We start from the raw sequence: 20,666 nt of genomic DNA, 5'->3' as shown, positions 1-20,666 counted from the left end.
GCCTTGCTTAAAATCATATGCTGATCAGAGGTAATTAGGGCCAGCATCATCCTCGCTGACCAGTTTTGGGGCCAATCACTTTTTACATCACAGATAAAACACTGGGGCAAGTCTGTTCCTTGAGACCTGCTGGACTCCCAGGCCTTGGCTGGCCCATCTGGATGGGAATGGTGTAGAGATCCAGAGGTGTGGCCACCGTGGGAGAGCCCCAGTCTGGGAACCAGCTGAAACCTCTGGCTTCCCCTGTGCCTCCCTGCACATGTGTGGATGTCTCACACCATGGGGACACATTCTCCACCAGAATGAGTGCTTTCCCTTTCCTTTGCTTCCTCCCTTGTCCCTCAATTAATGAACAGTCTGATTTCTTTCTACATTTTTCTAGGCCTCCCAAATGATTGTGTCCTATGATGAACACGATGTCAACAACACGTTCAAATTTGGGGTTATTTATCAAAAAGCCAGGCAGGTAAGCATCACGAATCCATACTGGTCACTATACCCTGTGGTTTCTCTCTGGGGACTCCCTCTTTGCCTCCCCTCAAGCATAGACGCTCTGCGCTAGTTTCTTCCACATGCTGAGTACAACAGTCACGTTACAGGATGAATTAGGCTGGAGGTGACAGGATCTTCAAGGTGGGCTCCTCCTCACAAGAAGGCCTGCACATCCTCTAAACAGCAGTGTCATTTTTCATAAAGGAACTTCTAATTCTTCTTGGCTACCTCAGCTTATATTGAACTATGGGCTGTTGTCCTAAGAATAATCGGACTGGGTAGAGGGAATGGATTAGCACAAGCTGCTTTCTCCTTGCCTGCCCTTCTCCCAGCTGGGAATTAGCTCTTTCACCCTGGACTTTTCTTAGATTGCTGGAGCATTGAGTGCATCTCTTCCCAGCTCTGCATTCTGCAATGTCATGCCGGTGGCTTGAAATCAGCCATGGCGGAAGTATTTACACCATGGAAATTCGCAAACTAGGGCTTCTGCTTTTCCTCTTTGGAAACCTGGTTGTTAAAAAAAATTTCCCGGTACACTACTGCTCCCCCTCCTCTGTCTGTTGTAGCACTTCTATGCTGCTTTGAGGTTAGGTGGTCAGGATAATGTTTCTCGAAGTGTGTTCCATGAGATGCTGGCCTGATGGGTACTCTGTGAACAAATTCCTTGGGTGGGGGCGATTGTGTGGGAACATTTTAAAGGCTCTAAGAATCCCAGGGTAAAGAGCTCACAGAGCTTTTTTGAACATAGTGTTTCCCATATTTATTTGACCACAAACTTCCCAACTTGCCTATCATGGACATGCATTAACACCCTGAGAAGTGGGCTGCTGAACACATCCATGCTTCCTCACCTAGAAGGTTCTACACCAGGTTCATCCTGGTATCATCCAAGAGCCTAGTGTGGTGGTTTTATGGAAATAACACTCAATAACTTTTTTCTTTGTGAATCAATGGATAAAAGTTTTGGTGCTCTTATGGTAGGTCAGTTGATAGTATCTTTCAACATTATCTGTGAGCCCCCCGCCCCGTGATGGTGTGTTTCTTGGCTAGCTGATAGCGGACTTCCTTGTCCGAAGATACTAGACCACAAGAGAAATGTGTTTGCTTAAAAACAGTCTAATTAAGTGAAGAGTTTAGGAGCTGAGAGGCCAACACGGATGAATCTTATAATTGAAGGGAGATTATTCAGGTAGCTTCTCTAATTATTTTTATATATTGCATATTTATTTTGTACAGGCCTACTAATATAACCCCCCTAATTAAAGTTTTTGCTTGTGAAATTTACCATAGCAGATCTCATAAGATGATTACAGCCCAGTGTTCCAGCAAAATTATAATTACCAAACATTAACCATCCACCTCTGGGAGGAGTCTGGGTGTTGTCTATTTACTGGATGCTGCTGAGCTCCGGTGGAGGTACACAGGGAGAAAAAAGTCTTTTTTAAAAAACTTTTTAAAAAGTTACTGTTTTGCAGACCTATACCCATGGGGCAGGTTATATGAACATATGTTGCATGAAAGCTCTATGCTGTTCTTAGGATACAAGTAAGTCCCCTCTAATTCTCCTGTTTATCAGACACAGTGTTGACTAAGACTCCCTTCCTGAGCGCATGGTCAGACTCATGGCCAGTGTAAAAATACACTGCTAGCACCAGGCTGGGTGTCCATCCTAGCGAGAGCTGCATGCCCTGCTGAATAAGCTGGATTGCTTTCACTGGAGAAGATGTGTGTTACCTGGAAGCAGCTGTTCTCGCACACTCTGGCCTCACGACCTGGGGTAAACAGCCCGCTGGGTCAGAGTTGTGTGTGATGCCTTTGAGGCATGCTCTCTATACAGCAGGAACCAGCACACTTTCTGTGAAAGGCCGGATAAATAATATTTCAGATTTCAAGAGCCGTACTGTCTCTGTGGAGCTAACTACCCAACCCTACCTTTGTAGTGCAAAAGCAGCCATAGACAGAACCAAATGGATTGTCCTGCCTGTGTTCCAATAAAGCTTTATTTATAAAGTAGCACACTGGTTGTGGCCTCTGGGCCACAGTTTGCTGACCTCTGTTAGAGGGCCATGTTTCCCAAACTTCAGACATTCACAAATGACATCCAAGATCATATTTTCTCCTGTTTGCCTCTCTTACACTTTTTATCACACCTGTACTATTAACTACCTCACATTTTCTTTAAAAAACCTTTTTTTCCACCTTACATGCATGGTTTAAAGGAAATTTTGTATCACCACTCTAATTAGAAAATCAATATCCCTTGCATGAAATGAAGGTCATTCTAAAAAGGAAATACCATGAAAAAGAGTGAAGTTATTGAAATCTAGCTAGATTCTGCTGCCTGTTGAAGGCATAGAACCTGGGATCTGCTCTTTTTTGTGATGAAGCAGGTATTAAGGAGATATAAAAGAGTCACTTATTAGATACTTCCTCCTTGAGGGGATTGCTCATGCTGGAGTTTCCCGGGTCATCTGCAGCTGTGAACTGCCATCTGTGGATGCCTGCAGAGTCATCGCTTTTTGCCGATCCTGCCTCGGTGGGCAGAGCCTGCTGGTCAGGCAGGGCTGTGCACTGCTTGGAGCCTGTCACAAGGGCTTTGCTTTCTACTTTTTTAAAATTATTAAACTTTTAACTTCTACATGATTGTAGATTGGCATGCAGTTTTAAGAAATAATACAGAAAGCTCTTGTGTGCACTTTACCCAGTTTTCCCCAAAGGTAATGTCTTATAAAACTGCAGTGTGAAATTACAGCCGGGATATTGACACTGATACAATCCTCAGATCTTATTCAGACTTCTCCAGGTTTTCATGTGACCATAGGGATGTGTGTGTGTGTGTGTGTGTATTTCATTGTATATAATTTTATTACAGTGTAGGCTTCACAGTCAAAATACAGAAGAAGTTCACCGACACAAGGATCCCTTATGTGGCCCTTTCATAAGCACACCCACCTCCTTCTTGCCTCCATCATCCCTTCCTACCTCCAGTCCCTGAGCCCTGGCAACCACTAATGTATTCTTCACTTTCTAACACTTTGTTATTTGAAAATTGTTACATAGATGGGATCATACACTATATAACCTTTGGATATTGGCTCTTTTTCCCACTCAGGGAGATTCCTGTGTATCTGTGTGTGTGTGTGGGGGGGGGGGGTCATTGCTTTTTCATGGCTGCGTAGTATTCTGTGGTGTGGCTATACTGTGGTCTGCTTAACTGGTCACCCTTGGAGGAATATCTGGGTGGCTTCCTATTTGGGGTAATTGTGAATAAAGCTGCTGTGAACATTTGTATATAGGTTTTCGGGTGAACATAAGTTTTCATTTCTTTGGGGTAAATGTCGAGGAACATATGATGGGTTTATGGTAATTACATGTTCAGTTTTGTAAGAAGCTGCTGAACTGTTTTCTAGAGTGGTTGTTCCATTTTGCATTCCTACCAGCAGTGGATGCGTAATCCATTTCCTCTATATCCTCACCAGCATTTGGTGTTGTTACTATTTTTTAATTTTAGCCATTCTGATAGATGTGTAGTGATGTCTCATAATGGTTTTAATTTGTATTTCCCTAATGACGGCTAATGGTGACGGCTATCTTTTCATGTGCTTATTTGCCCTCTGTATATATTTCTTCAGGTGAAATGACTATTCATGTCTTTTAACCATTACATTTCCGTTTTTTTTTTAAAGATGTTATTTTTAAGTAATTTCTACACCCAACATTGAGGTTGAACTCACAACCCCAACATCAAGAGTCATATGCTGTCCCAACCCAGCCAGCCAAGTTGTCTCTCGTATAACCATTTTCTAATTGGATTTTTTTCTGAACTGTTTGAAACTTTTCATAACAGCTTTATTGAAGTGTAACTCACATTTAATATGATTCAAATGTGATTTAGTGGCTTGGAGTATATTCACAGAGTTATGAAACCATCACCACTATCTAACTCCAGATAATTTTCATCAACCCCCAAAGAAACCCCATACCCATTAGCGGTCAATCCATATCCATTCTTGCCAGCTCCCGTCATCACAAATCTACTTTCTGTCTCTATGGATTTGGCTGTTCTGGACACATTGTGTAAATGGAATCATAATATGTGGTCTTTTTTGTCTAGTTTCTTTTGCTTAACATGTTTTCAAGGGTCATATATGTTGTAGCATGAGTCAGTCCTGCATTCCTTTGACGGCAGAATTATGTATTGTATGGACATACCACATTTCGTTTATCTGTTTGTCAGTTGATGGACATTCTGGTTGTTTCCACTTTTGGACTGTTATGAATAATGCTGCTTTTAACATTCATGTGCAAGTTTCTGTGTGGACTTATGTTTTCCTTTTTCTTGGATATATTCTTAGGAGTAGAATTGCTGGGCCATATGGTAACTCTATGCTTAGCCTTTTGAAGAACTGCCAGACTGTTTTCCAAAGAGACAGCACCGTTTTACATTCCCACCAGCAGTGTATGAGGCTTCTGACTTTTCCGTATCCTCACCATCAGTTCTTTTTTTTTTTTTTAAGATGTATTTTTTTTTTTTTTTTTTTTAAGAAAGAGATGGAGAGAGAGAGCAAGCAGGGGGTGGGTAGAGGGAGAGGAGAAAACTCTTCAAGCAGACTCCCTGCTGAGCTTAGAGCCTGACATGTGGCTTGATCCCAGGCCTCTGAGTTCCTGACCCCAGCTGAAATCAGGGGTCTGCCACTCAGCTGACTGAACTTCTCAGGTACCCCCACTGTCAGTTTTTGTCTTTCTTCTTGATTATAGCCACCCAGGGAGAGAGATTATGATTTTGATTACTACTGAGTTTTGAGAGTTCTGTATATATTCTAACTACTAGTCCTGTATCAGAAGTCCAACTATTAATTTTTCATTAATGGAATGGTTTTTGGTATCAAGTCTAAGAACTCTTTGCTTCAGCTCTGCCTTTTGCGCTGGCCAGCAGACTGTGTTGTGCTAGCAAGTCCTCCCTAACCAGCCCCGAAGTTCCGGCTCTGCTGAGTGAATTCTATTTGTTCTTCCTCCAGTCAAGCAGAGCCAGTGGTTGGCAAATGTGTTGGGGCTGGGGAGAAAGGAAGAAAAGGACCAGGTAGCTGGGCAGCCATATTCCTTCCCTTGGCATCAAGAAGGCTTTTCTTTCTGACTCTTACCCCGATTCTGTTTCTCTTTCAGACCCTGGAGGAAGAGCTGTTTGGAAACAATGAGGAGAGCCCAGCTTTCAAGGAGTTCTTGGACCTTTTGGGGGACACGATCACACTGCAGGATTTCAAAGGGTGAGTTTCTGTCAAGGGCTCTGGCCCTAGAGCTGAAAGCCTGGAGTAAGGGAGAGGGGCAACAGTTGAGTCTTGGGGGTATGTGAGAGATGAAAATACACACAGGAAACATGGTATTGTTTTTTAGCAAGTGACCAATATTCCCCTGCATCCCTAAGAAAACGGGTGACGTGGGGGATAACCCAGAATGGCACATTCTCTGAATGGCACTGACACTGGTCTTCCAATGTGTGATGAAACTGCTCCAACCAAGAGTGAAATGAATCCACCTTCTCTGTAACTCACTGGCCAGGCCTTCAGGAAAGAGGGCCCTGTTGGGGGAAGGGGCCCATTTCAGAGAATACGCAAAAACAATGGATAATTAAGAATTGGTGGAAATACAGTAATCTCCCTGGCAGAAATTTGTGCAGTAGCCTCTGGTTCTCTTAAGTGGAAAGAAAGAATATTGGGACTATGCTTGGAAAACTCTGGCCCTTGGTTTCCCTTGACAAAGGCAATATTTGACCGGAACTTCCAGCCTGGCCAGCCTGTTCTGTGCTTTGAGGCTGACATGCCGCTGAGCCCCAGGGATCCCCTGCTTCATCAGCCAGATTGACAGGATCTCCTATCAGGTGTGAAAGTGCCTGGCTCTGGGCCTGGTGTGTAGTGGTGTTCAGTTATTACTTTCTTCCTCCACTCCCTTCTCTTCTCCACTTCTTCTTTCCCCCTCCAAGGTCATCACTGCCACCTGGCATCAGTCACACATTGGTAAAAGTCCCACCTCCACCACTTATTGGCTCTGTGTCTTTGAACAAGTGCCTTAACCCCTGAAAGCCTCAGTTTCCTCATCTGTAGCTGGGAGGTAAAGATAGTGCTGATGCTGCCAGGTTGTTGAGGGATTCAAGTAGATCCTGTATGTGATGTAGCAGGGCTGGGGCCCCATGCGGAGTCAGCGTGGGGAGTCCTTACATTCTTGCTCTTCCTGTGCCCCCTTCCATCGACTCTGAGGAGCCATCATTGTAAGATGCATTCTGGTTTCAGAGATGTTCAAGTATGAAAAAAGGTGTGCCTTAGAATAGATGAAGTAAAAGCTGTTAAAACCAGGAGGAACCCCAGAGATCATGGATTTCTAGCCCTTTATCGTGTAGAGGAAGAAACTGAGGCAGATGAGGACAGGTAAAGTGATGTGCCCGAGGTCATGTGCTGGCTTATCGGCTGGACCCAGAGTGCCCGACCCCCAGCCTGCTGAGCTTCCTGCCATGCTGAGCAGAGCACATTTTCTGGTTTGTCTTACAACGTTTTCGGGGACTGACATCCAGGGTGTGCTTTATTTCATTTTCTAAAGGAACCTGCCTCCCCTCCTCTTGCTGAAGACTGTGACCCATGGTCAGGAGCCCATGTCTAGAAAGGAAGAAGGGGTGGCTCCCGGAAGCCCACCCAGGGTCTTAGTACTTTTCTTTCCTGCCTTAGAGGAGATACCGGAGAGGGGCTCCTTGGATGCCGCTGGGGTGGGTGCTCCTGTGGCTGGGTCTCCGCATGACGGAGTGGCTGGGCAGAAATCCAGAGTCTGTCACCTCTTCAAGCTGCCCTCTGGATGCTCCCACAGGAGAGCTGGTTGCCCTGGTTCTGGGCTGAGGACTTGGACATGGCCTTGCGGAGAAGAAAGGCTTATGCCCAGCTGTGGGGGCCATTGGCACCCAGGATGGCATTTGGAATTGAGGATGGGTGACCTCCCTTCCTGTTGGCTGGATGGATGTTCTGCCTCTGTTTTTTTTTTTTTTTAAAGATTTTATTTATTCATTTGAGAGAGAGACAGTGAGAGAGAGAGCATGAGCGAGGAGAAGGTCAGAGGGAGAAGCAGACTCCCCATGGAGCTGGGAGCCCGATGCGGGACTCGATCCCGGGACTCCGGGATCATAACCTGAGCCGAAGGCAGTCGTCCAACCAACTGAGCCACCCAGGCGTCCCTGCCTCTGTCTCTTAAACAAGAGGCTTATGAGTAGACCTCTGGGGCTTGTGTACTCAGGAGCCCGGACCCCCCTGCGCCAGGCCCATCATTCTGTCTGTGTCCACACTCTTGCATGTCTTCTCTTTCCTTCTCTGGCCCCCGTATCCTCAGGGAAGGCACCATGTAGCCTACTTTTCCTCACACTTACTCCCTTCCTGCTCTTACCCTGTTTTGCCAACAGTTTCCGCGGAGGCCTGGATGTGACCCACGGACAGACGGGGGTGGAATCTGTGTACACGATATTCCGGGACAGAGAGATCATGTTTCATGTCTCCACAAAGCTGCCGTTTACCGAGGGAGACGCCCAGCAGGTAACCTGGATCAGGAGGGCGTTGGGAGCATGGGGCATGTGAGGTGAAAGCCTGCTGCTGGTGTTGGGTACTTGAGGGGCTGGGCCCCTTTCCCGCTTTCATAATTCAGAGGCCAGTCTGTTCATGGTATTGTCTCACCCTTGTGGCCTGTCACGGCACCTGGTGTGGGAGGCAGGACAGGGCTCCTGCTTGTCTCGCTCTGACAGGTGGGGAACTTGCAGCTCAGCGTGGTTGGGGGCAGAGCTGGCAGCAGAGTCCAAGTGCCCTGCTTGTAGGGCGGTGGTGAGGAGGACATGATGGCATTTGCAAGTAGCACCTTGACGTTAGTTCTGTCACTCGGGGGTATGTGACTCCGGGAAAGCTGGTTAACCTTGTGGTCTCATGTTCCTCAGCTGCAAAACAGGTAAGACCACCTAAGTCACAGGATTGTTGGGGGCATCACAGAAGGTTCTGAAGGTATGGTTCAGTAGTGCCTGGCTTGTGGCAGGCTTCCTTCCTGACCATGGCCCTCCTTCCTGCCCCAGTGATGGGTGGCAGGACCCCCCCAACAGTGGTCATTGCCCCCCACCTCTCAACCTTTCTAGTCTCATCTCTTGCTGCACCTGCTCATGGGCAGGAGTTCGGCCTTCACCTCAACCAGGGAACCTGGATGAGACCTCTGCATCCAGCATTGTCCTGCCCTCCCTCTCATTTGCTGCTTTGGAGAGCAGCGTGTCCCCAAGGTGGCCCAGCTCTTTTCTCGGGGAGCCCTGAAATCAGCAGCTGAGGCCTGGCTGCTGCACCATCTGCCCCCTCCCACTCTTTGTGCCTTTTCAGTCTCTAGGAAACTCAGAAAGGAAGGTAGGCTCTTCCCCAGTCTCTGACCCATTCCTCTCTGAGCAGGGAACTGAGGAGGGAGCACAGATGTAATACTGTAAACATAGTGCCTGGCTTCGTAGGGAAAAAGGAAATTGGCAAATGAGACTGTGATTTGGCTCTAAAATAACCACGGAATGTTCCAGAAACAAATGGGAGCAGGATTCCTTTTGAATCCAAAGTAGGTTTTTCTCTCCACGTTTCACCTTTGTCTCTGTTCCCTCATGGCCTTCTCGCCCCCTGCCCCAGCCTGGGGCTCTCTTTCAGTCTCCCCTGTATTCAGTGGGAAGTACACAGAGCTTGGCTTTCTGCAAGGGCTTGAATAAATATTAATTTTCTGCTCCCAAGAAATGGGAGGAGGTGAGTGGGATAAGTGAGATAATTCGTGTAAAAGTGTCCAACCTGGGGCTCAGTCTACAGCAGTGCTCCATAAATATGAAAGTCAACATAAAACGTAGAGCCTGCATGCCTGAGGCGCTTAATCGAGGAACAAATGCATAGGTAGGCACCTAGCCAGGACTTCGTGGCCCCAGTATTTGAAGTCACACATGTGAACAGCACGTCATGGTTCCTGACGCACAGTAGCTGCTCGGTGATTGAGTGCGCCTGTGCAAGGACCTGGCCCTGTTTGAATCAGGCATGGATTTCTCTCCCATGACCCCTGCCAAGCCAGGTTGCCCTCTTTCTCTAAGCGTGGCTCTCCCTCCCTCTGGTATAGAATGCTCTGCTCGCTAATCCCTGTGCATCCACATTTCCTTCAAGCACTGCCCACCCACCCCATCTCCTCTTCCAGGAAGCCTTCTCAGGTTAGCGCCAGGCCTCTGATTTTGCCTTCCTGTCTGCCCGCAGAGCGCCAGATGTTTTGTGTGTGGCAACTGACGTAGCACGTGCTGGCTGGTGCCTTTGTTACTGTTCTCAGGTGGCTTCATCTGTGTTTCTGTCCCTTCTAGACCCATTACAGGCTCTGCCAGGGCAAAACCCATTCCTCACCTTTTAACCATTCTCCCCGAGTCCTGTGTCAGGACCCTGGCTCCTCTAGAGCTCAGTAACATGCTCGCTAGCTGATACCTATCTAGTCTTCCCCATTTTTTTCTTTTTGGTGGCTTCTGAAGATTGGGGGGAAAAACTCCCCTGGAGAGCTAGGTCTCAGAGTTACAGGGTTTCTGAATAAGGTAGAATAATGAGGACTTTCCTGTCTAGATCTCGTTTGTTTTCAGGTTGTTCCTAGCTGGCTTATAACAACGGACCACTTTTTGTTTAGCTCCAGAGAAAGAGACACATTGGGAATGACATTGTGGCCATCATCTTCCAAGAAGAAAACACACCGTTTGTCCCAGATATGATTGCCTCCAACTTCTTACATGCCTACATTGTCGTGCAGGCTGAGAACCCAGGCACGGAGACCCCGTCCTACAAGGTGAGAATAATGCTCGTTGGAGGAACTGGGGGGCTCAGGCACTTCACCATACCTTCTGGATTTAGTAATGTCGAGGACCACTAGTTCTCCATGGCTCCTCAGGCCATTCTCCAAAATGATACTCCTAGCATTGGCGTGATCAGTTTTCTAGAAATCCCAGGTTTCTGGGATTTGGGAGCTGGACTCTTGGTGGAAGTCACCTTCTGAGGTCATATCATCCATCTGGCTGCTTCTGGGTTCAACAGCATCTCACTCAAGGGTTGAGAAGCCCCTGGTGCCTCTGTTTGGAATCTGGTGATGCTATTGGCTGGACTATGGCAGAGCCAGAGGAGAGAAAAAAAGAGAAGGTTGGGGATGGAGGGACCATCAGGAATGGGAGAGGAAGAAGGGTGGTAACAAAGAGAAAGAATGTAAAAGGAGAAATGTTTATGGTGAGAATGGTGGGGAGTAGGGGGCCTGGTAGACCCTGGCCATGGGGTGGGTCCTTTTGGTTTAGCTGTTCTGGAAGAAATGATTGATCTTAATTTGAAGACTCCAGGGAGGTGGGGTTGCAAGTGACTGACTGAGCCTCCAGATCAACAAGTGGTCTTCCAGAATGGCTTAGTATCCTCCCTAAAGCAGGTAAGCCCAGCAGTCCAAACCCTGCCTGTTCCTGGTGACTGTACCACCAGTCCTGTCCTTCTCTTCTCCATGAGAAGCAGTTCTGACCTCTTGGGCAACAGTTGCTCTCCATCTCAGTGGTGTTGGGGGTGTGGGATCCAAGGGAGATAGATTGAGGCAGGGTCTTTGAAGTGGGTGTCAGTCTTTGAAACCATTGTGGTTATATGCAAAATGTTTATGCAAAGAGTGTTGAGTTTAGGTGCTGCTTTATGTTTTAGGGGGAGAGAGACCAAAGCTCAAATACTCAGAGGACTCCCTGTTCCCCAAAGTGCTAGGAACCACTGTTCTAACAGGGAAATGAGCGCATCGTTGCCAAAGGGAAATTGGGAAACCTGAAAGTGTAATAACTGTGTCATCTCTTGAGCTCACGAGTCCCTAGTGCTTCATGGCCACCTTCACGAAGTATCCACTTTGCTTGGTTTTAGCCCAGGTCATGATCTCAGGGTCATGGGATCAAGCCCTGAGTTGGGCTCTGCACTCAGTGGGAGTCTGCTGGAGATCCTTTCCTTCTACCCCGTCTCTCTCTCTCTCTCTCTCTCAAAGATGTTGGAAAAGAAAAATGATGTCGTGTAATTGTTACATCAGTAGAAACCCACATATTTTAAGTGCATAATACACATCAACTTTAAAACTCAATATGAGACTACAAATAGAACCCCACACTCTCTCCTATGAGGGAAGCTAATTCTTTCACATCCCCCTGTTCACGTTCCTGCTCCTCTGTCACTGAGCAGTTTCAGCCGAAAAGTCAGAAAAGCTGTGGTTTGGGCATTTCCTTGAAGGATCAACTTCCTAGACCAAAATGGGGATTCATGTCAGATGGCTCCCCAGTTTGTTGATGGGAGCAAGTGTATTCAGTTGGTGCCTCCTGTGGGCCTGGCTAGGGATGGGGCATGTGGAAGTGATGTATAGAACTGGCCTCCCGGGAGGGAGAGGGGACTGTTGAGGTAGAGTTCAGACACTGGGCCACTCAGACAGACAGACACAGCCAGTAGAGGCAGAGGGCCACTGAGGAGGGTCCTACAGATCAAGCTGTGTGGTGGGAAGGCTCCCAGCCCCTACCGGGCAGTCATGGGTTCATGTGTGGCTTGTCTGCTGGGCCCCTGCTGGCAGAATGAGGCCTCTTGTGGATGCTTAGTTTTTGTTTTTAGCTCCCACTAGGAAATGGAACTCAGCTAACTGGCTTCTCCACTTTCCCAAGAGCTTAGTGGAGTGGGAAAATATAGTGATCCAAAAAAAGCAGCACCTCACCTCCAGCTTTGAAGCTGGAAGTCTTTACCACATCCTCCCAACCCCAGCCTGTGGTCCAGGGAAAAGCATTGTCCCCAGAGATGGTGGCGATCACTGAGAGGTAGGACCCACAGGAAGAGCCTGACTGTCCCAAGCTGCAGGACCGTGTAGTCCACCTGCAGGGGAAATATCTGGGCCGGAAAGGCAAGACCTGTGAATGGGGGGCCAGGGGTGCAGAGCGCAGCGGGGGAGACCAGCCTTCCTAGGTACTCCCCAAATTCTGTCCAGTCACACTGCCAGCAGCACCCCAGGGGATGAGAAGACTGGGGAGGACCCCGTGAGATTCCTCAGGGGGTCCAGGGTAAAATGGGACGTTTGCTGACCTCTGCAGATTTAGGGGCTATGGCAGAAGAGGCTGAGATAGCCCCAGGGAGCTGTCTACAGGGGAGGAAAGAAGAAGAAAGGGAGGGAAGGACAGGGGTAAGAATGTTCAGGAAGGGCCCCCTACACTGAGAGCCTCAGGAACTGGGGTTCTGGTCCTGGCCCTGCTTCTGACTGCTCTGTGACCTTGGGCAAGTTCCTTCCCTCTCTGGACCTCAGCTTCCATTTGTGTGAAATGAGGAAGTTGGACTAGACAGTCTTTGAGTTCCCTCTAGCCCTGACATACTGCAGGAAGGGAAGTGGGGCCAGGGCAGGGGTGCTGAGGAAGAAGGAGGGGTGAGAGAGAGAGAGGGAGGTTAAGAAGTGTTTTAGGGGAACTCTGTAGTATTTGAGGTGTCCTTTATTAGGTGCAGGTCAGTAGGGAAAGTAAAAAAAAAAAAAACACCAAAAGCACCAGGTAGCAGGTTATCCCTCCCCAGGTATTTGCTCCGTACCAGGCACTGTGCTGGATTCTTAGAATCACAGTCTTCTGGAATCTTCCCAAGCCCCTGGTCAGGCAGGGTCTCTCATTAGCCCTATTCCTAGGAATAGGCCAATTCGGGGGGAATAGGAGTAGCCTATTCCTAGCCCAATTTCCTAGGAAGGAAATTGAGGCTGAGAGCTTAAGTTGCTTAAGGCCCAAGGCCACAGAGCCCAGAAGTGGTGGAGTCAGAGTCGATGTCCAGGCTTACCTGTTCTGCATCCCTGAGCCGTCGGAGCAGGTGGGGACTTGGCTCCCAAACTCCGGTGTACATAAAAGGTTACATTGCATGATTTTTCAGACATGAATTTTGTCCCTATTCTGCCCTGTTGGAAGCTGAGCCATCACTCAGACTCCCTCTCTTCCTGTATGAGTTCGCACTGGCCCTGATTCTGAAATCCTACAGAGGTCTCTGGAACCCTATGCAAAGCACATCACCAGGGAGGGGGCCTGTCTGGGTATGCCCTTCCCCTCCCCGCTGATCTGGTTCTTGAGCACCCTGGCACAGATCGTGAAGCCTGCCAGGCCGCACTGCTGTGGCATCTCAGGTTTGCAGTCCTGGGAGGTGCCCCACCTCCCTGGTGTATCCTTGTCCTCATGGCCCAAGCCGCCTCCTGCTTTCCATCCTCTCTCAGCCCTGCTCTGCCCCCTGCTGGGAGACGCCTATGGACTTTAGAAAACCGAAGGTGGGGTTGTGTTCTGGCAGCTTCTGGTTCCATCCAGCAACCCACCTGTCCTCAGGAGAAGGGAACAGCAGGACGTATGGGTTGCTTAGTCATTTAGTTAAGCGTCTGCCTTTGGTTCAGGTCATAATCCCAGTACCCTGGGATCGAGCCCTTCAGTAGGCTCCCTACTAGCAGGAAGCCTGCTTCTTCCTCTCCCATTCCCCCTGGCTTGTGTTCCCTTTCTCACTGACTCTGTCAAATAAATACATAAAATCTTAAAACAAAACAAAACAAAACAAAACAAAACAAAACAAAACAACAGCAAAGACCCAGGCACTGTGCTGGAAAGGGGTCAGGAGAGGGAACCCTGTGGGGATAGACGACGATGCACGTCTATCACCAGGAAGGGTCCTGTCCCCTGCTTTTCTGTGGTGGGCTTATCTGGCTGGGAGATTGGGCCAATGGATGACTAAAGCTCCTTAGCCAGCCACGACAGACCACTCTAGCACAAGCCGGAGTCGGGGCACTGGGGTGGTAAGAAGGCAGAGGCCTGACCTCTGACCTCTTCCCAGGTGCCTTCCTACCACCCCCCTCCAGATTCCTGTGCACAGTGGGTGGTGCTGGGGGACTGTGTTTGGCAGTAGGAAACAGCCTGAAATCCTGTCAGCTGAGCACACACCATTTCTTAATTCCAGGCATGCAGACAGCCTTAGCTTGGGGAGGGAAAGCTGTACTGACCAGCTCTCTCCCACTGTTTCCTTCCAGAGCCTGGCAGGGCCTTCCCTTGGCTGGGCTCCGAGCTGCCTGCTCGCCTGGTCTGGCAGAATCCCTGCATCTGCCCTACTTCATAGGCCAGGGAGGCTGGCAGTGTGCCAGAGCCAGGCTCACGTCAGTGGCTGTCTGGGAAAGGGAGCGGGCAGAGTCTCCAGAGAGGCTTGTGGCACTGTGGGCTGAGAACAGGTAAAACCAGGGCATCTCCACACAGGGAGAGCTGCTGGTGTGTAGGGTCTGTCCTGAGCCTGGGAGCCCCCCACACAGAGTACCTGGGTGCTCTCACTCCATGATTTCCTACCTCCCTGGGCTTGCCAGAAGGGTACAGCACGCCTAGAGCCTGGGGCGCCCTGTGCAGAGTGCCTTGATGTCCCCCCGACCCATAGCTGCCAGCCTGGGCCCTGGCGCTCCATTAGTTCAAGCCTCGCCTGGACTGTCTGACCCCGCATGTGGGGTCAGGGCGCCAGAGCACTAGTTCACCCACTGCACCGAGGCTCCGAGGAGCACGTAATTGTTGCACATTACTGGCTCCGTCCCAGAGCTTGTGATTCAGGAGGTTTGGGGTGGAGCCCATGCAGTCGGTATTTATTTTTCAACCACTTTCAGTGATTCTGCTGTAGGGCCAGGTTCAGGAGTCAGTATTGTGGGAAACAAACCCCATGGCAGGGTCGGGAAATCTGGATGGCCCCAGTCTCTGGGCCTCTGTTTCCTCATCAGTGAAACAGGGTCAACAGTTCTCACTTCGCCGTCTCCGTGGGATTAATATCCAGTCAGATGAGGTAACCAGAAAAGGTCTCCTGGGCATTTGTACTGCAGTAGAAGCCGGGGCCCAGGCAACTGCTCAGTCCTGGGCAGTCATCTTGCCAGACTCACTGCCGGCCTCCAGGAAGGCAGACGAGAGCGTGTGGATGGCTTTGTGCAGCTTGGGTCTGCTTGTAGCGGCAGTTGCTTGGCCCTGCTTGTGAGTGCTCACGGGAGCTTGTATTTGAATTTGGGGTAGGGAGGACATGTGCTGTGAGCCGTGGACGTCCCTAGGGCCTGGGCTCAGGAAGCATTATCATCCTCAGGCTGGATCTCCTCCCTTCTCGCCCACACCAAGACTCTGTTTCAGGTCTCAGTCACAGCCCGGGAAGATGTGCCTGCCTTTGGCCCCCCTCTGCCTAGCCCTCCTGTTTTCCAGAAGGTAAGAACTTCCCCTCTCCGTTCTTCTCTTCTCCAAGGCTCCAGGTTTCAGGATCTGAGTGGCAGTGACTGGAGTGGGGGCTAAATCTGGGCTAGAGGCCCCTTTGGCAGGCTTGGGGGAATCTCCTCCCTTGGGGGGTCTCTCTCGCCTCTCCTTGTGCTGCCAGTCTGGCCTAGCACAACACCCCTTGTCAGGGTATTTGACTCCAGGGTTGCCTTTATGGGAGAAGAAGGGTTTTCACATGTATGCCACAGTCCAAGCAGCCTCAGCAAGACTGGCCTCCAGTCATGGAAACAGTGTGTGGGGGATTGATTTCTTGGGACCCGGACACCTGGTTTCCACCAGTTGGCATCTTAGCAGGTGGTCCTGGTCTGGGCTAAAAGATGACCACATGTCAGAAGGGGATCCTTTAGGGGGTCTCCCCAGAACCCCTGTTCTGCATACCTGTTCCTGTGGCTGAAAGCTCTTTCAGCCACACTTGGGGCCAGTGGAGTTGCAGAGCTTCTTGTCTGTTCCAGGGCCCGGAGTTCAGGGAGTTTCTGCTCACCAAGCTCACCAACGCAGAGAACGCTTGCTGCAAGTCAGACAAGTTTGCGAAGCTGGAGGTGAGAGCGCTGTTTCTGGACGTCTTCCTCCTGCCTTCCTGGCGGCTTGTTAGCCAGCCTCTCCTGGGGGTCTGTTCTTGGGGGTGCTTGAGGCGAGGAGCACTGTCTTTGCCCACCCCTCTAAGCCTTCAGCCAACCTTAGGTCTCCACCTAAACCTTAGGTATAGCCAACCATTCACCAGTCATTTATTGAGCACCTGCTGTGTGCCAGGCTCTGTTCTCTTCCCTGTGATACAGGGGTAAGTGAGGCCTGGTTTCTGCCTTCCAGAGCACTTGGGCTGCTGGGAAGGGGCCATTACTTAAGAGACTGGTTATGGTACTTGTTGGCACCGGGCCATGATGAAGGCCAGCACAGGGGCTGTGACTGCTTCTGCCCCTGAAGAACTGGGATGTGTTCAGAGGGCTTCTTGGAGGAGGTGGCCCTTGAGCTGCTGGATCTGGATCTCTGAAGAGCCTTTTGCCAGGAGGAAAGCTTGGGGAGGGCTATTCCAGGCATGGGAAACAGCAATAGGCAAAGGCCAGGAAGATCAGAGCATGACTTTTAAGGGTGCGAGGGGGGCCTGAGAGGAGGACTCGTGTTGGGGTGGAGACTCAGTGGAGGTGTTGTTTGGGTCAGGTCAGGAAGGGCTTTGAACTTGAGAAGTGATGAGGTGCTCATAAAGTACTTAGAGTAATGGTTTGCTTTGTGTGTTAGATTACTCTGGTGGCAATGAGAAGAGCAGCTCGCTAGGGAGGAGGGCAGGAAGGGTGGCAGGTTAAAGCTGTTATAGGATCCCAGAACAGGGGTGTCTGGGTGTCCCAGTCCTTAAGCGTCTGCCTTGGGCACAGGTCATGATCCCAGGGTCCTGGGATCGAGCCCAGCATCAGGCTCCTTCCTCTGCTCCCTGTTTCTCCCTCTCCCTCTGCCCCTTCGTGTGTTCCCTCTCTCACTGTGTCTCTCTCTCTGTCAAATAAATAAATAAAATCTTAAAAAAAAAGGGAAAAATAAAAGGAACCCAGGACGGATGAGGGCAGCTTGCTCACACGGGCTGCAGGAGAAAATGGTTTGGGGTCAGGATCCTGTGTCTAGGGTAGGGTGAAGTGGAATGGTTGGGTAGCTCTTGGGTCTTGGGGGCCTTTGGGAGACTAGGTCTGTGAGATTCTGCTGATCTGGAGGTGCCCACAGGGGCTGCTGCTGGCACGTGTGAATGGTGCCCCCTGGAGGTTGAACGCATGGCCCTGGCCTAGCACCTGGATGGAGACCAGCAGTGAAGGCAGTTGGGTACACCAGGCTGTGGAGCTTGAGGCAGAGATCTGAGCTGGGAGTCAGCAGGGTAGAGCTGTGGGGTGGCCCATGGAGAGAGGGTGGGGAGAGATCAGAGGCCAGCCACAGAGCTTTCCTGGTAACTGCAGTGTTTGTGAGCATGGAGCCCTCGGTCCACACTGTCCCCCAGATGCTGGTGGCTAGGTGTCGGCAGCCCCCAGGAGAGGACACACCTCTCTCCTCCTCCATGCCCACCCTGTAATCTCCACCCTCTTTCCTTTTAGGACCGGACGAGGGCCGCCCTGCTGGACAACCTCCACGATGAGCTTCACAGCCACACTCAGGCTATGCTGGGACTGGGCCCAGAAGAGGACAAGTTTGAGAATGGGGGCCATGGGGGATTCCTGGAGTCTTTCAAGGTATGGGCACAAGAGTGGCTGGCACATTGCATGGTGGGGGTGGGGGAATGCACAAGGGAAAGGGCCCAAGGTCCATGGGGTCCTGTCCCTAGAGCCCTCATGGCAGCATTGCAGTGTTGGCAGAGGGCGGGGCCTCAGGAAGCGCGAGCCGTCAGAGCAGCCAGCGGTGTCTCCAGCGTCCTCTCCATCCTTCCTTGATGTAGATCATGACCTTCTCTGAGTTTGAGAAGCAGGGACAGGGAGAGAGTTAGCAGTGGGAGAGTAGCCGGTACAAACCAGGCACATTACTGCCTTCAGTGTCGTCTTCTGTGTCAGGATGAGGAGCCCAGGGCAGGAGGACCCGAGCAAGGACACAGTCTTCGGGGTCTTTAGCAGCCAGTGTGTGGTACTGCCATGAGTTCTAGCTGGCAGGGTGTTGGAGGACCTGGCCAGGGCCAGTGCGATGGAGTTACAGACAAGTAACTCCCTTCGGACTTCACAAAAGGAAGAACTTCCAGTCATAACATAACAAGCTGCTAAGAGAAGCAGTAAGCTTCCAGTTCCTAGAGGTACTCAAGTAGAGCTCGGCCAGCCCCTGAGCCAGCATGAGGTACAGGGAGTGTATCGTCCCACGCTTACTGAGTGCTCTGTGGTCCACACAGCCCCAATAGCCAGCACCAACTCTGGCTGTTCTCCTGTGCTCTCAGTGCGGCAGATCTCGTCATTCCCACACGCACACGGTGGGAACCAGCTAAGGGAGGTGGCAGGACTGCTCAACACCTTACAGTTACTTAGAGGTAGAGGAACAGCTCCGGTTTTCTGGTTCTTAGGTTAGCATTCTGCTGGACTGCCCACTGCAGAGTGACTGGTAACGGGCCTGTGTTAGAATCCCAACTCGGTGTGATCTGCATCTCTGAGCTATGGCTCTCTCCTCTACAACATGGGAGTGATAGATTGGACCTCTGGAGTGGCCACAGGAGATCCCCGAAATAAGACCTGCTGACTGGGAGAGTGCGCATTGCCTGGGACACTGGATGCTCAGTGAGAGTGTCAGCGGCTGGTGTTGGCTCCGGTGGATGCTGAACACGCACCGTCCCATGTGAGGCCTCACAGTGCCTCCTGTGCCCCGTGAGGAAGGCCATTCTGATGGGGATACTAATTCATTCCTGTTTTAGGAGTCATGCATGTCATTTTACACATGAGGAAATGCAGGCTTAAAGAGACAAAGTAATTTGAATCCGAGTCTGCTGGATTGCAGAACCCATCTTCTCCACTGTCCTGCCCCTGGTTCCCAGGTCCATTAAGATTCCACCCATGCCTGGGCAAGCCTGGGGTCTGTCCCTGGCAGCTCAGCTGGCCTTGCAGAGAGCAGGGCACAGCTCAGTTGGCCCCCCTTTGGGGCAGCTGCTGATATCCCTCCAGGGGTGGGGGTAGGAGGGTGGGAGCTGAGCTGCCTGTCCAGGCTGGTGGGACACTCCTGGGGCATCTGTTTCAGGCCTCATGGACAGCGGCAGCCAGGGCAAAATAGGAGAAAGTGGAGATCAAGAGGAAAGGGGTGTGAGGGAGGGGAAGGGCTGGGGAAGAAAGAAGGTGCCAGGTCAGCTAGCCCAGTGGTGGTGGGGTGGGGAGTGAGGCCCAGTAAATGGGAACACCCGTGTAGGCTCCACCCCTCCAGAAGATCACAATGCTCCCACGTCCCACTGGAATTTATATATGGCTTCAGCTGCCATCATGTGGCATAGTTTGCAGGTTTTAAAGTAGAGTGTGTTGTTTTCAGTTTTGCAAGTTTCTTTCTGTATTTGGAAGTTCACCGTGATTTTTTTCTCAAGTTTCAAAGGTTTTTATAAACTAGAAAAGCCTGCGGGCTCTGGACACTGCCCATGGTGCCCATGGAGAAAATTGCCCAGCAGCTACACGTGAGCTGGGGGTCTTGAAGGAGGGCGGCCTGAGGCCTTTTGTCTGGTCCCCTGCCTCTGGAGGAGAAGCCGTTGATCTGCCCTTGACTCCAGGGGCTCCAACTGAAGGGGTCTCTAGGAGGGGAGAGGCTTCAAGACTTTATCGTTACTCGTCTTTGATCCAATAGTCCAGGGCCTTTTCTTTTTCAGCCCTTACTCCTTCCACTTGCAGATGAAGATAGCTCGCTTGTGCCTTCTGCTTCCACACCTGTCCCTGAGGTAGCTCTTACCGCGTGAAGGAGGGGCTGTCACCAGCAGTGACACAGAGTAAGCCTTCAGGCCTCTGATCATTAAGATGAGCTTGCCAGAGTTGGGAACATGGGCTCTTTTGCCCTGTCCCTTCCACCATGACCGTCTCATCTCCCAGGCTGTGGAGGCCGAAGCTAGGGGCCAGCCAGCACAGCAGCATGGAACCTGGGGATCCTGGGGTTTTCTGATTCCTGGGCTGTGCCTGTGGCCAGGTCTAAGGTCTGAACCAGTTCAGGAAACCACTCATTTTGGTATTTCTTCATTCCTCATGGAGTTCCTTACCCACAACTCCAAAGGATCCCTCTTGGAACAAGTGCACAAAATGATTCCAGAAGGAAAAGTTGTGTTTTCTGTCTCCTTTTGGTGAAAGGTCTCATCTCCTGTGGAAACAACTGGGAATTCCCAGGACTAAAAGCAGTCTCGGCCATCCGTTCCCCTGGCCTCTTGGGATGGTTCTTCCCTCTTCCAGGAAGCAGACTG

The 20,666-nt window shown here is 50.5% G+C and overlaps 1 protein-coding gene across 7 annotated transcripts in view; it reads left to right on the top strand.

The window, feature by feature from the left end:
* RAP1GAP2 (RAP1 GTPase activating protein 2) overlaps positions 1 to 20,666 on the top strand; it is a 231,358-nt gene that overhangs the window by 192,401 nt on the left and 18,291 nt on the right. For all 7 annotated transcript variants that reach the window (XR_014304844.1, XR_014304845.1, XM_082707076.1 and 4 more), the window contains 7 exons: positions 383 to 466; positions 5,656 to 5,756; positions 7,925 to 8,054; positions 10,171 to 10,326; positions 15,665 to 15,736; positions 16,255 to 16,341; positions 17,869 to 18,003. Coding sequence is in view for 5 of the 7 variants with exons in the window: in XM_082707076.1 (XP_082563202.1) it covers positions 383 to 466; positions 5,656 to 5,756; positions 7,925 to 8,054; positions 10,171 to 10,326; positions 15,665 to 15,736; positions 16,255 to 16,341; positions 17,869 to 18,003 (765 nt within the window). In the remaining 2 variants the exon portion in view is untranslated. The remainder of the gene's footprint in view (positions 1 to 382; positions 467 to 5,655; positions 5,757 to 7,924; positions 8,055 to 10,170; positions 10,327 to 15,664; positions 15,737 to 16,254; positions 16,342 to 17,868; positions 18,004 to 20,666) is intronic.

This window comes from Mustela nivalis (genome assembly GCF_964662115.1).
Source record: "Mustela nivalis genome assembly, chromosome: 17".
In the NCBI taxonomy this organism is placed as follows: Eukaryota; Metazoa; Chordata; class Mammalia; order Carnivora; family Mustelidae; genus Mustela; species Mustela nivalis.
The sequence above is the reverse complement of the archived record's forward strand: the minus strand, read 5'-3'. Positions and strand labels throughout refer to the sequence as shown.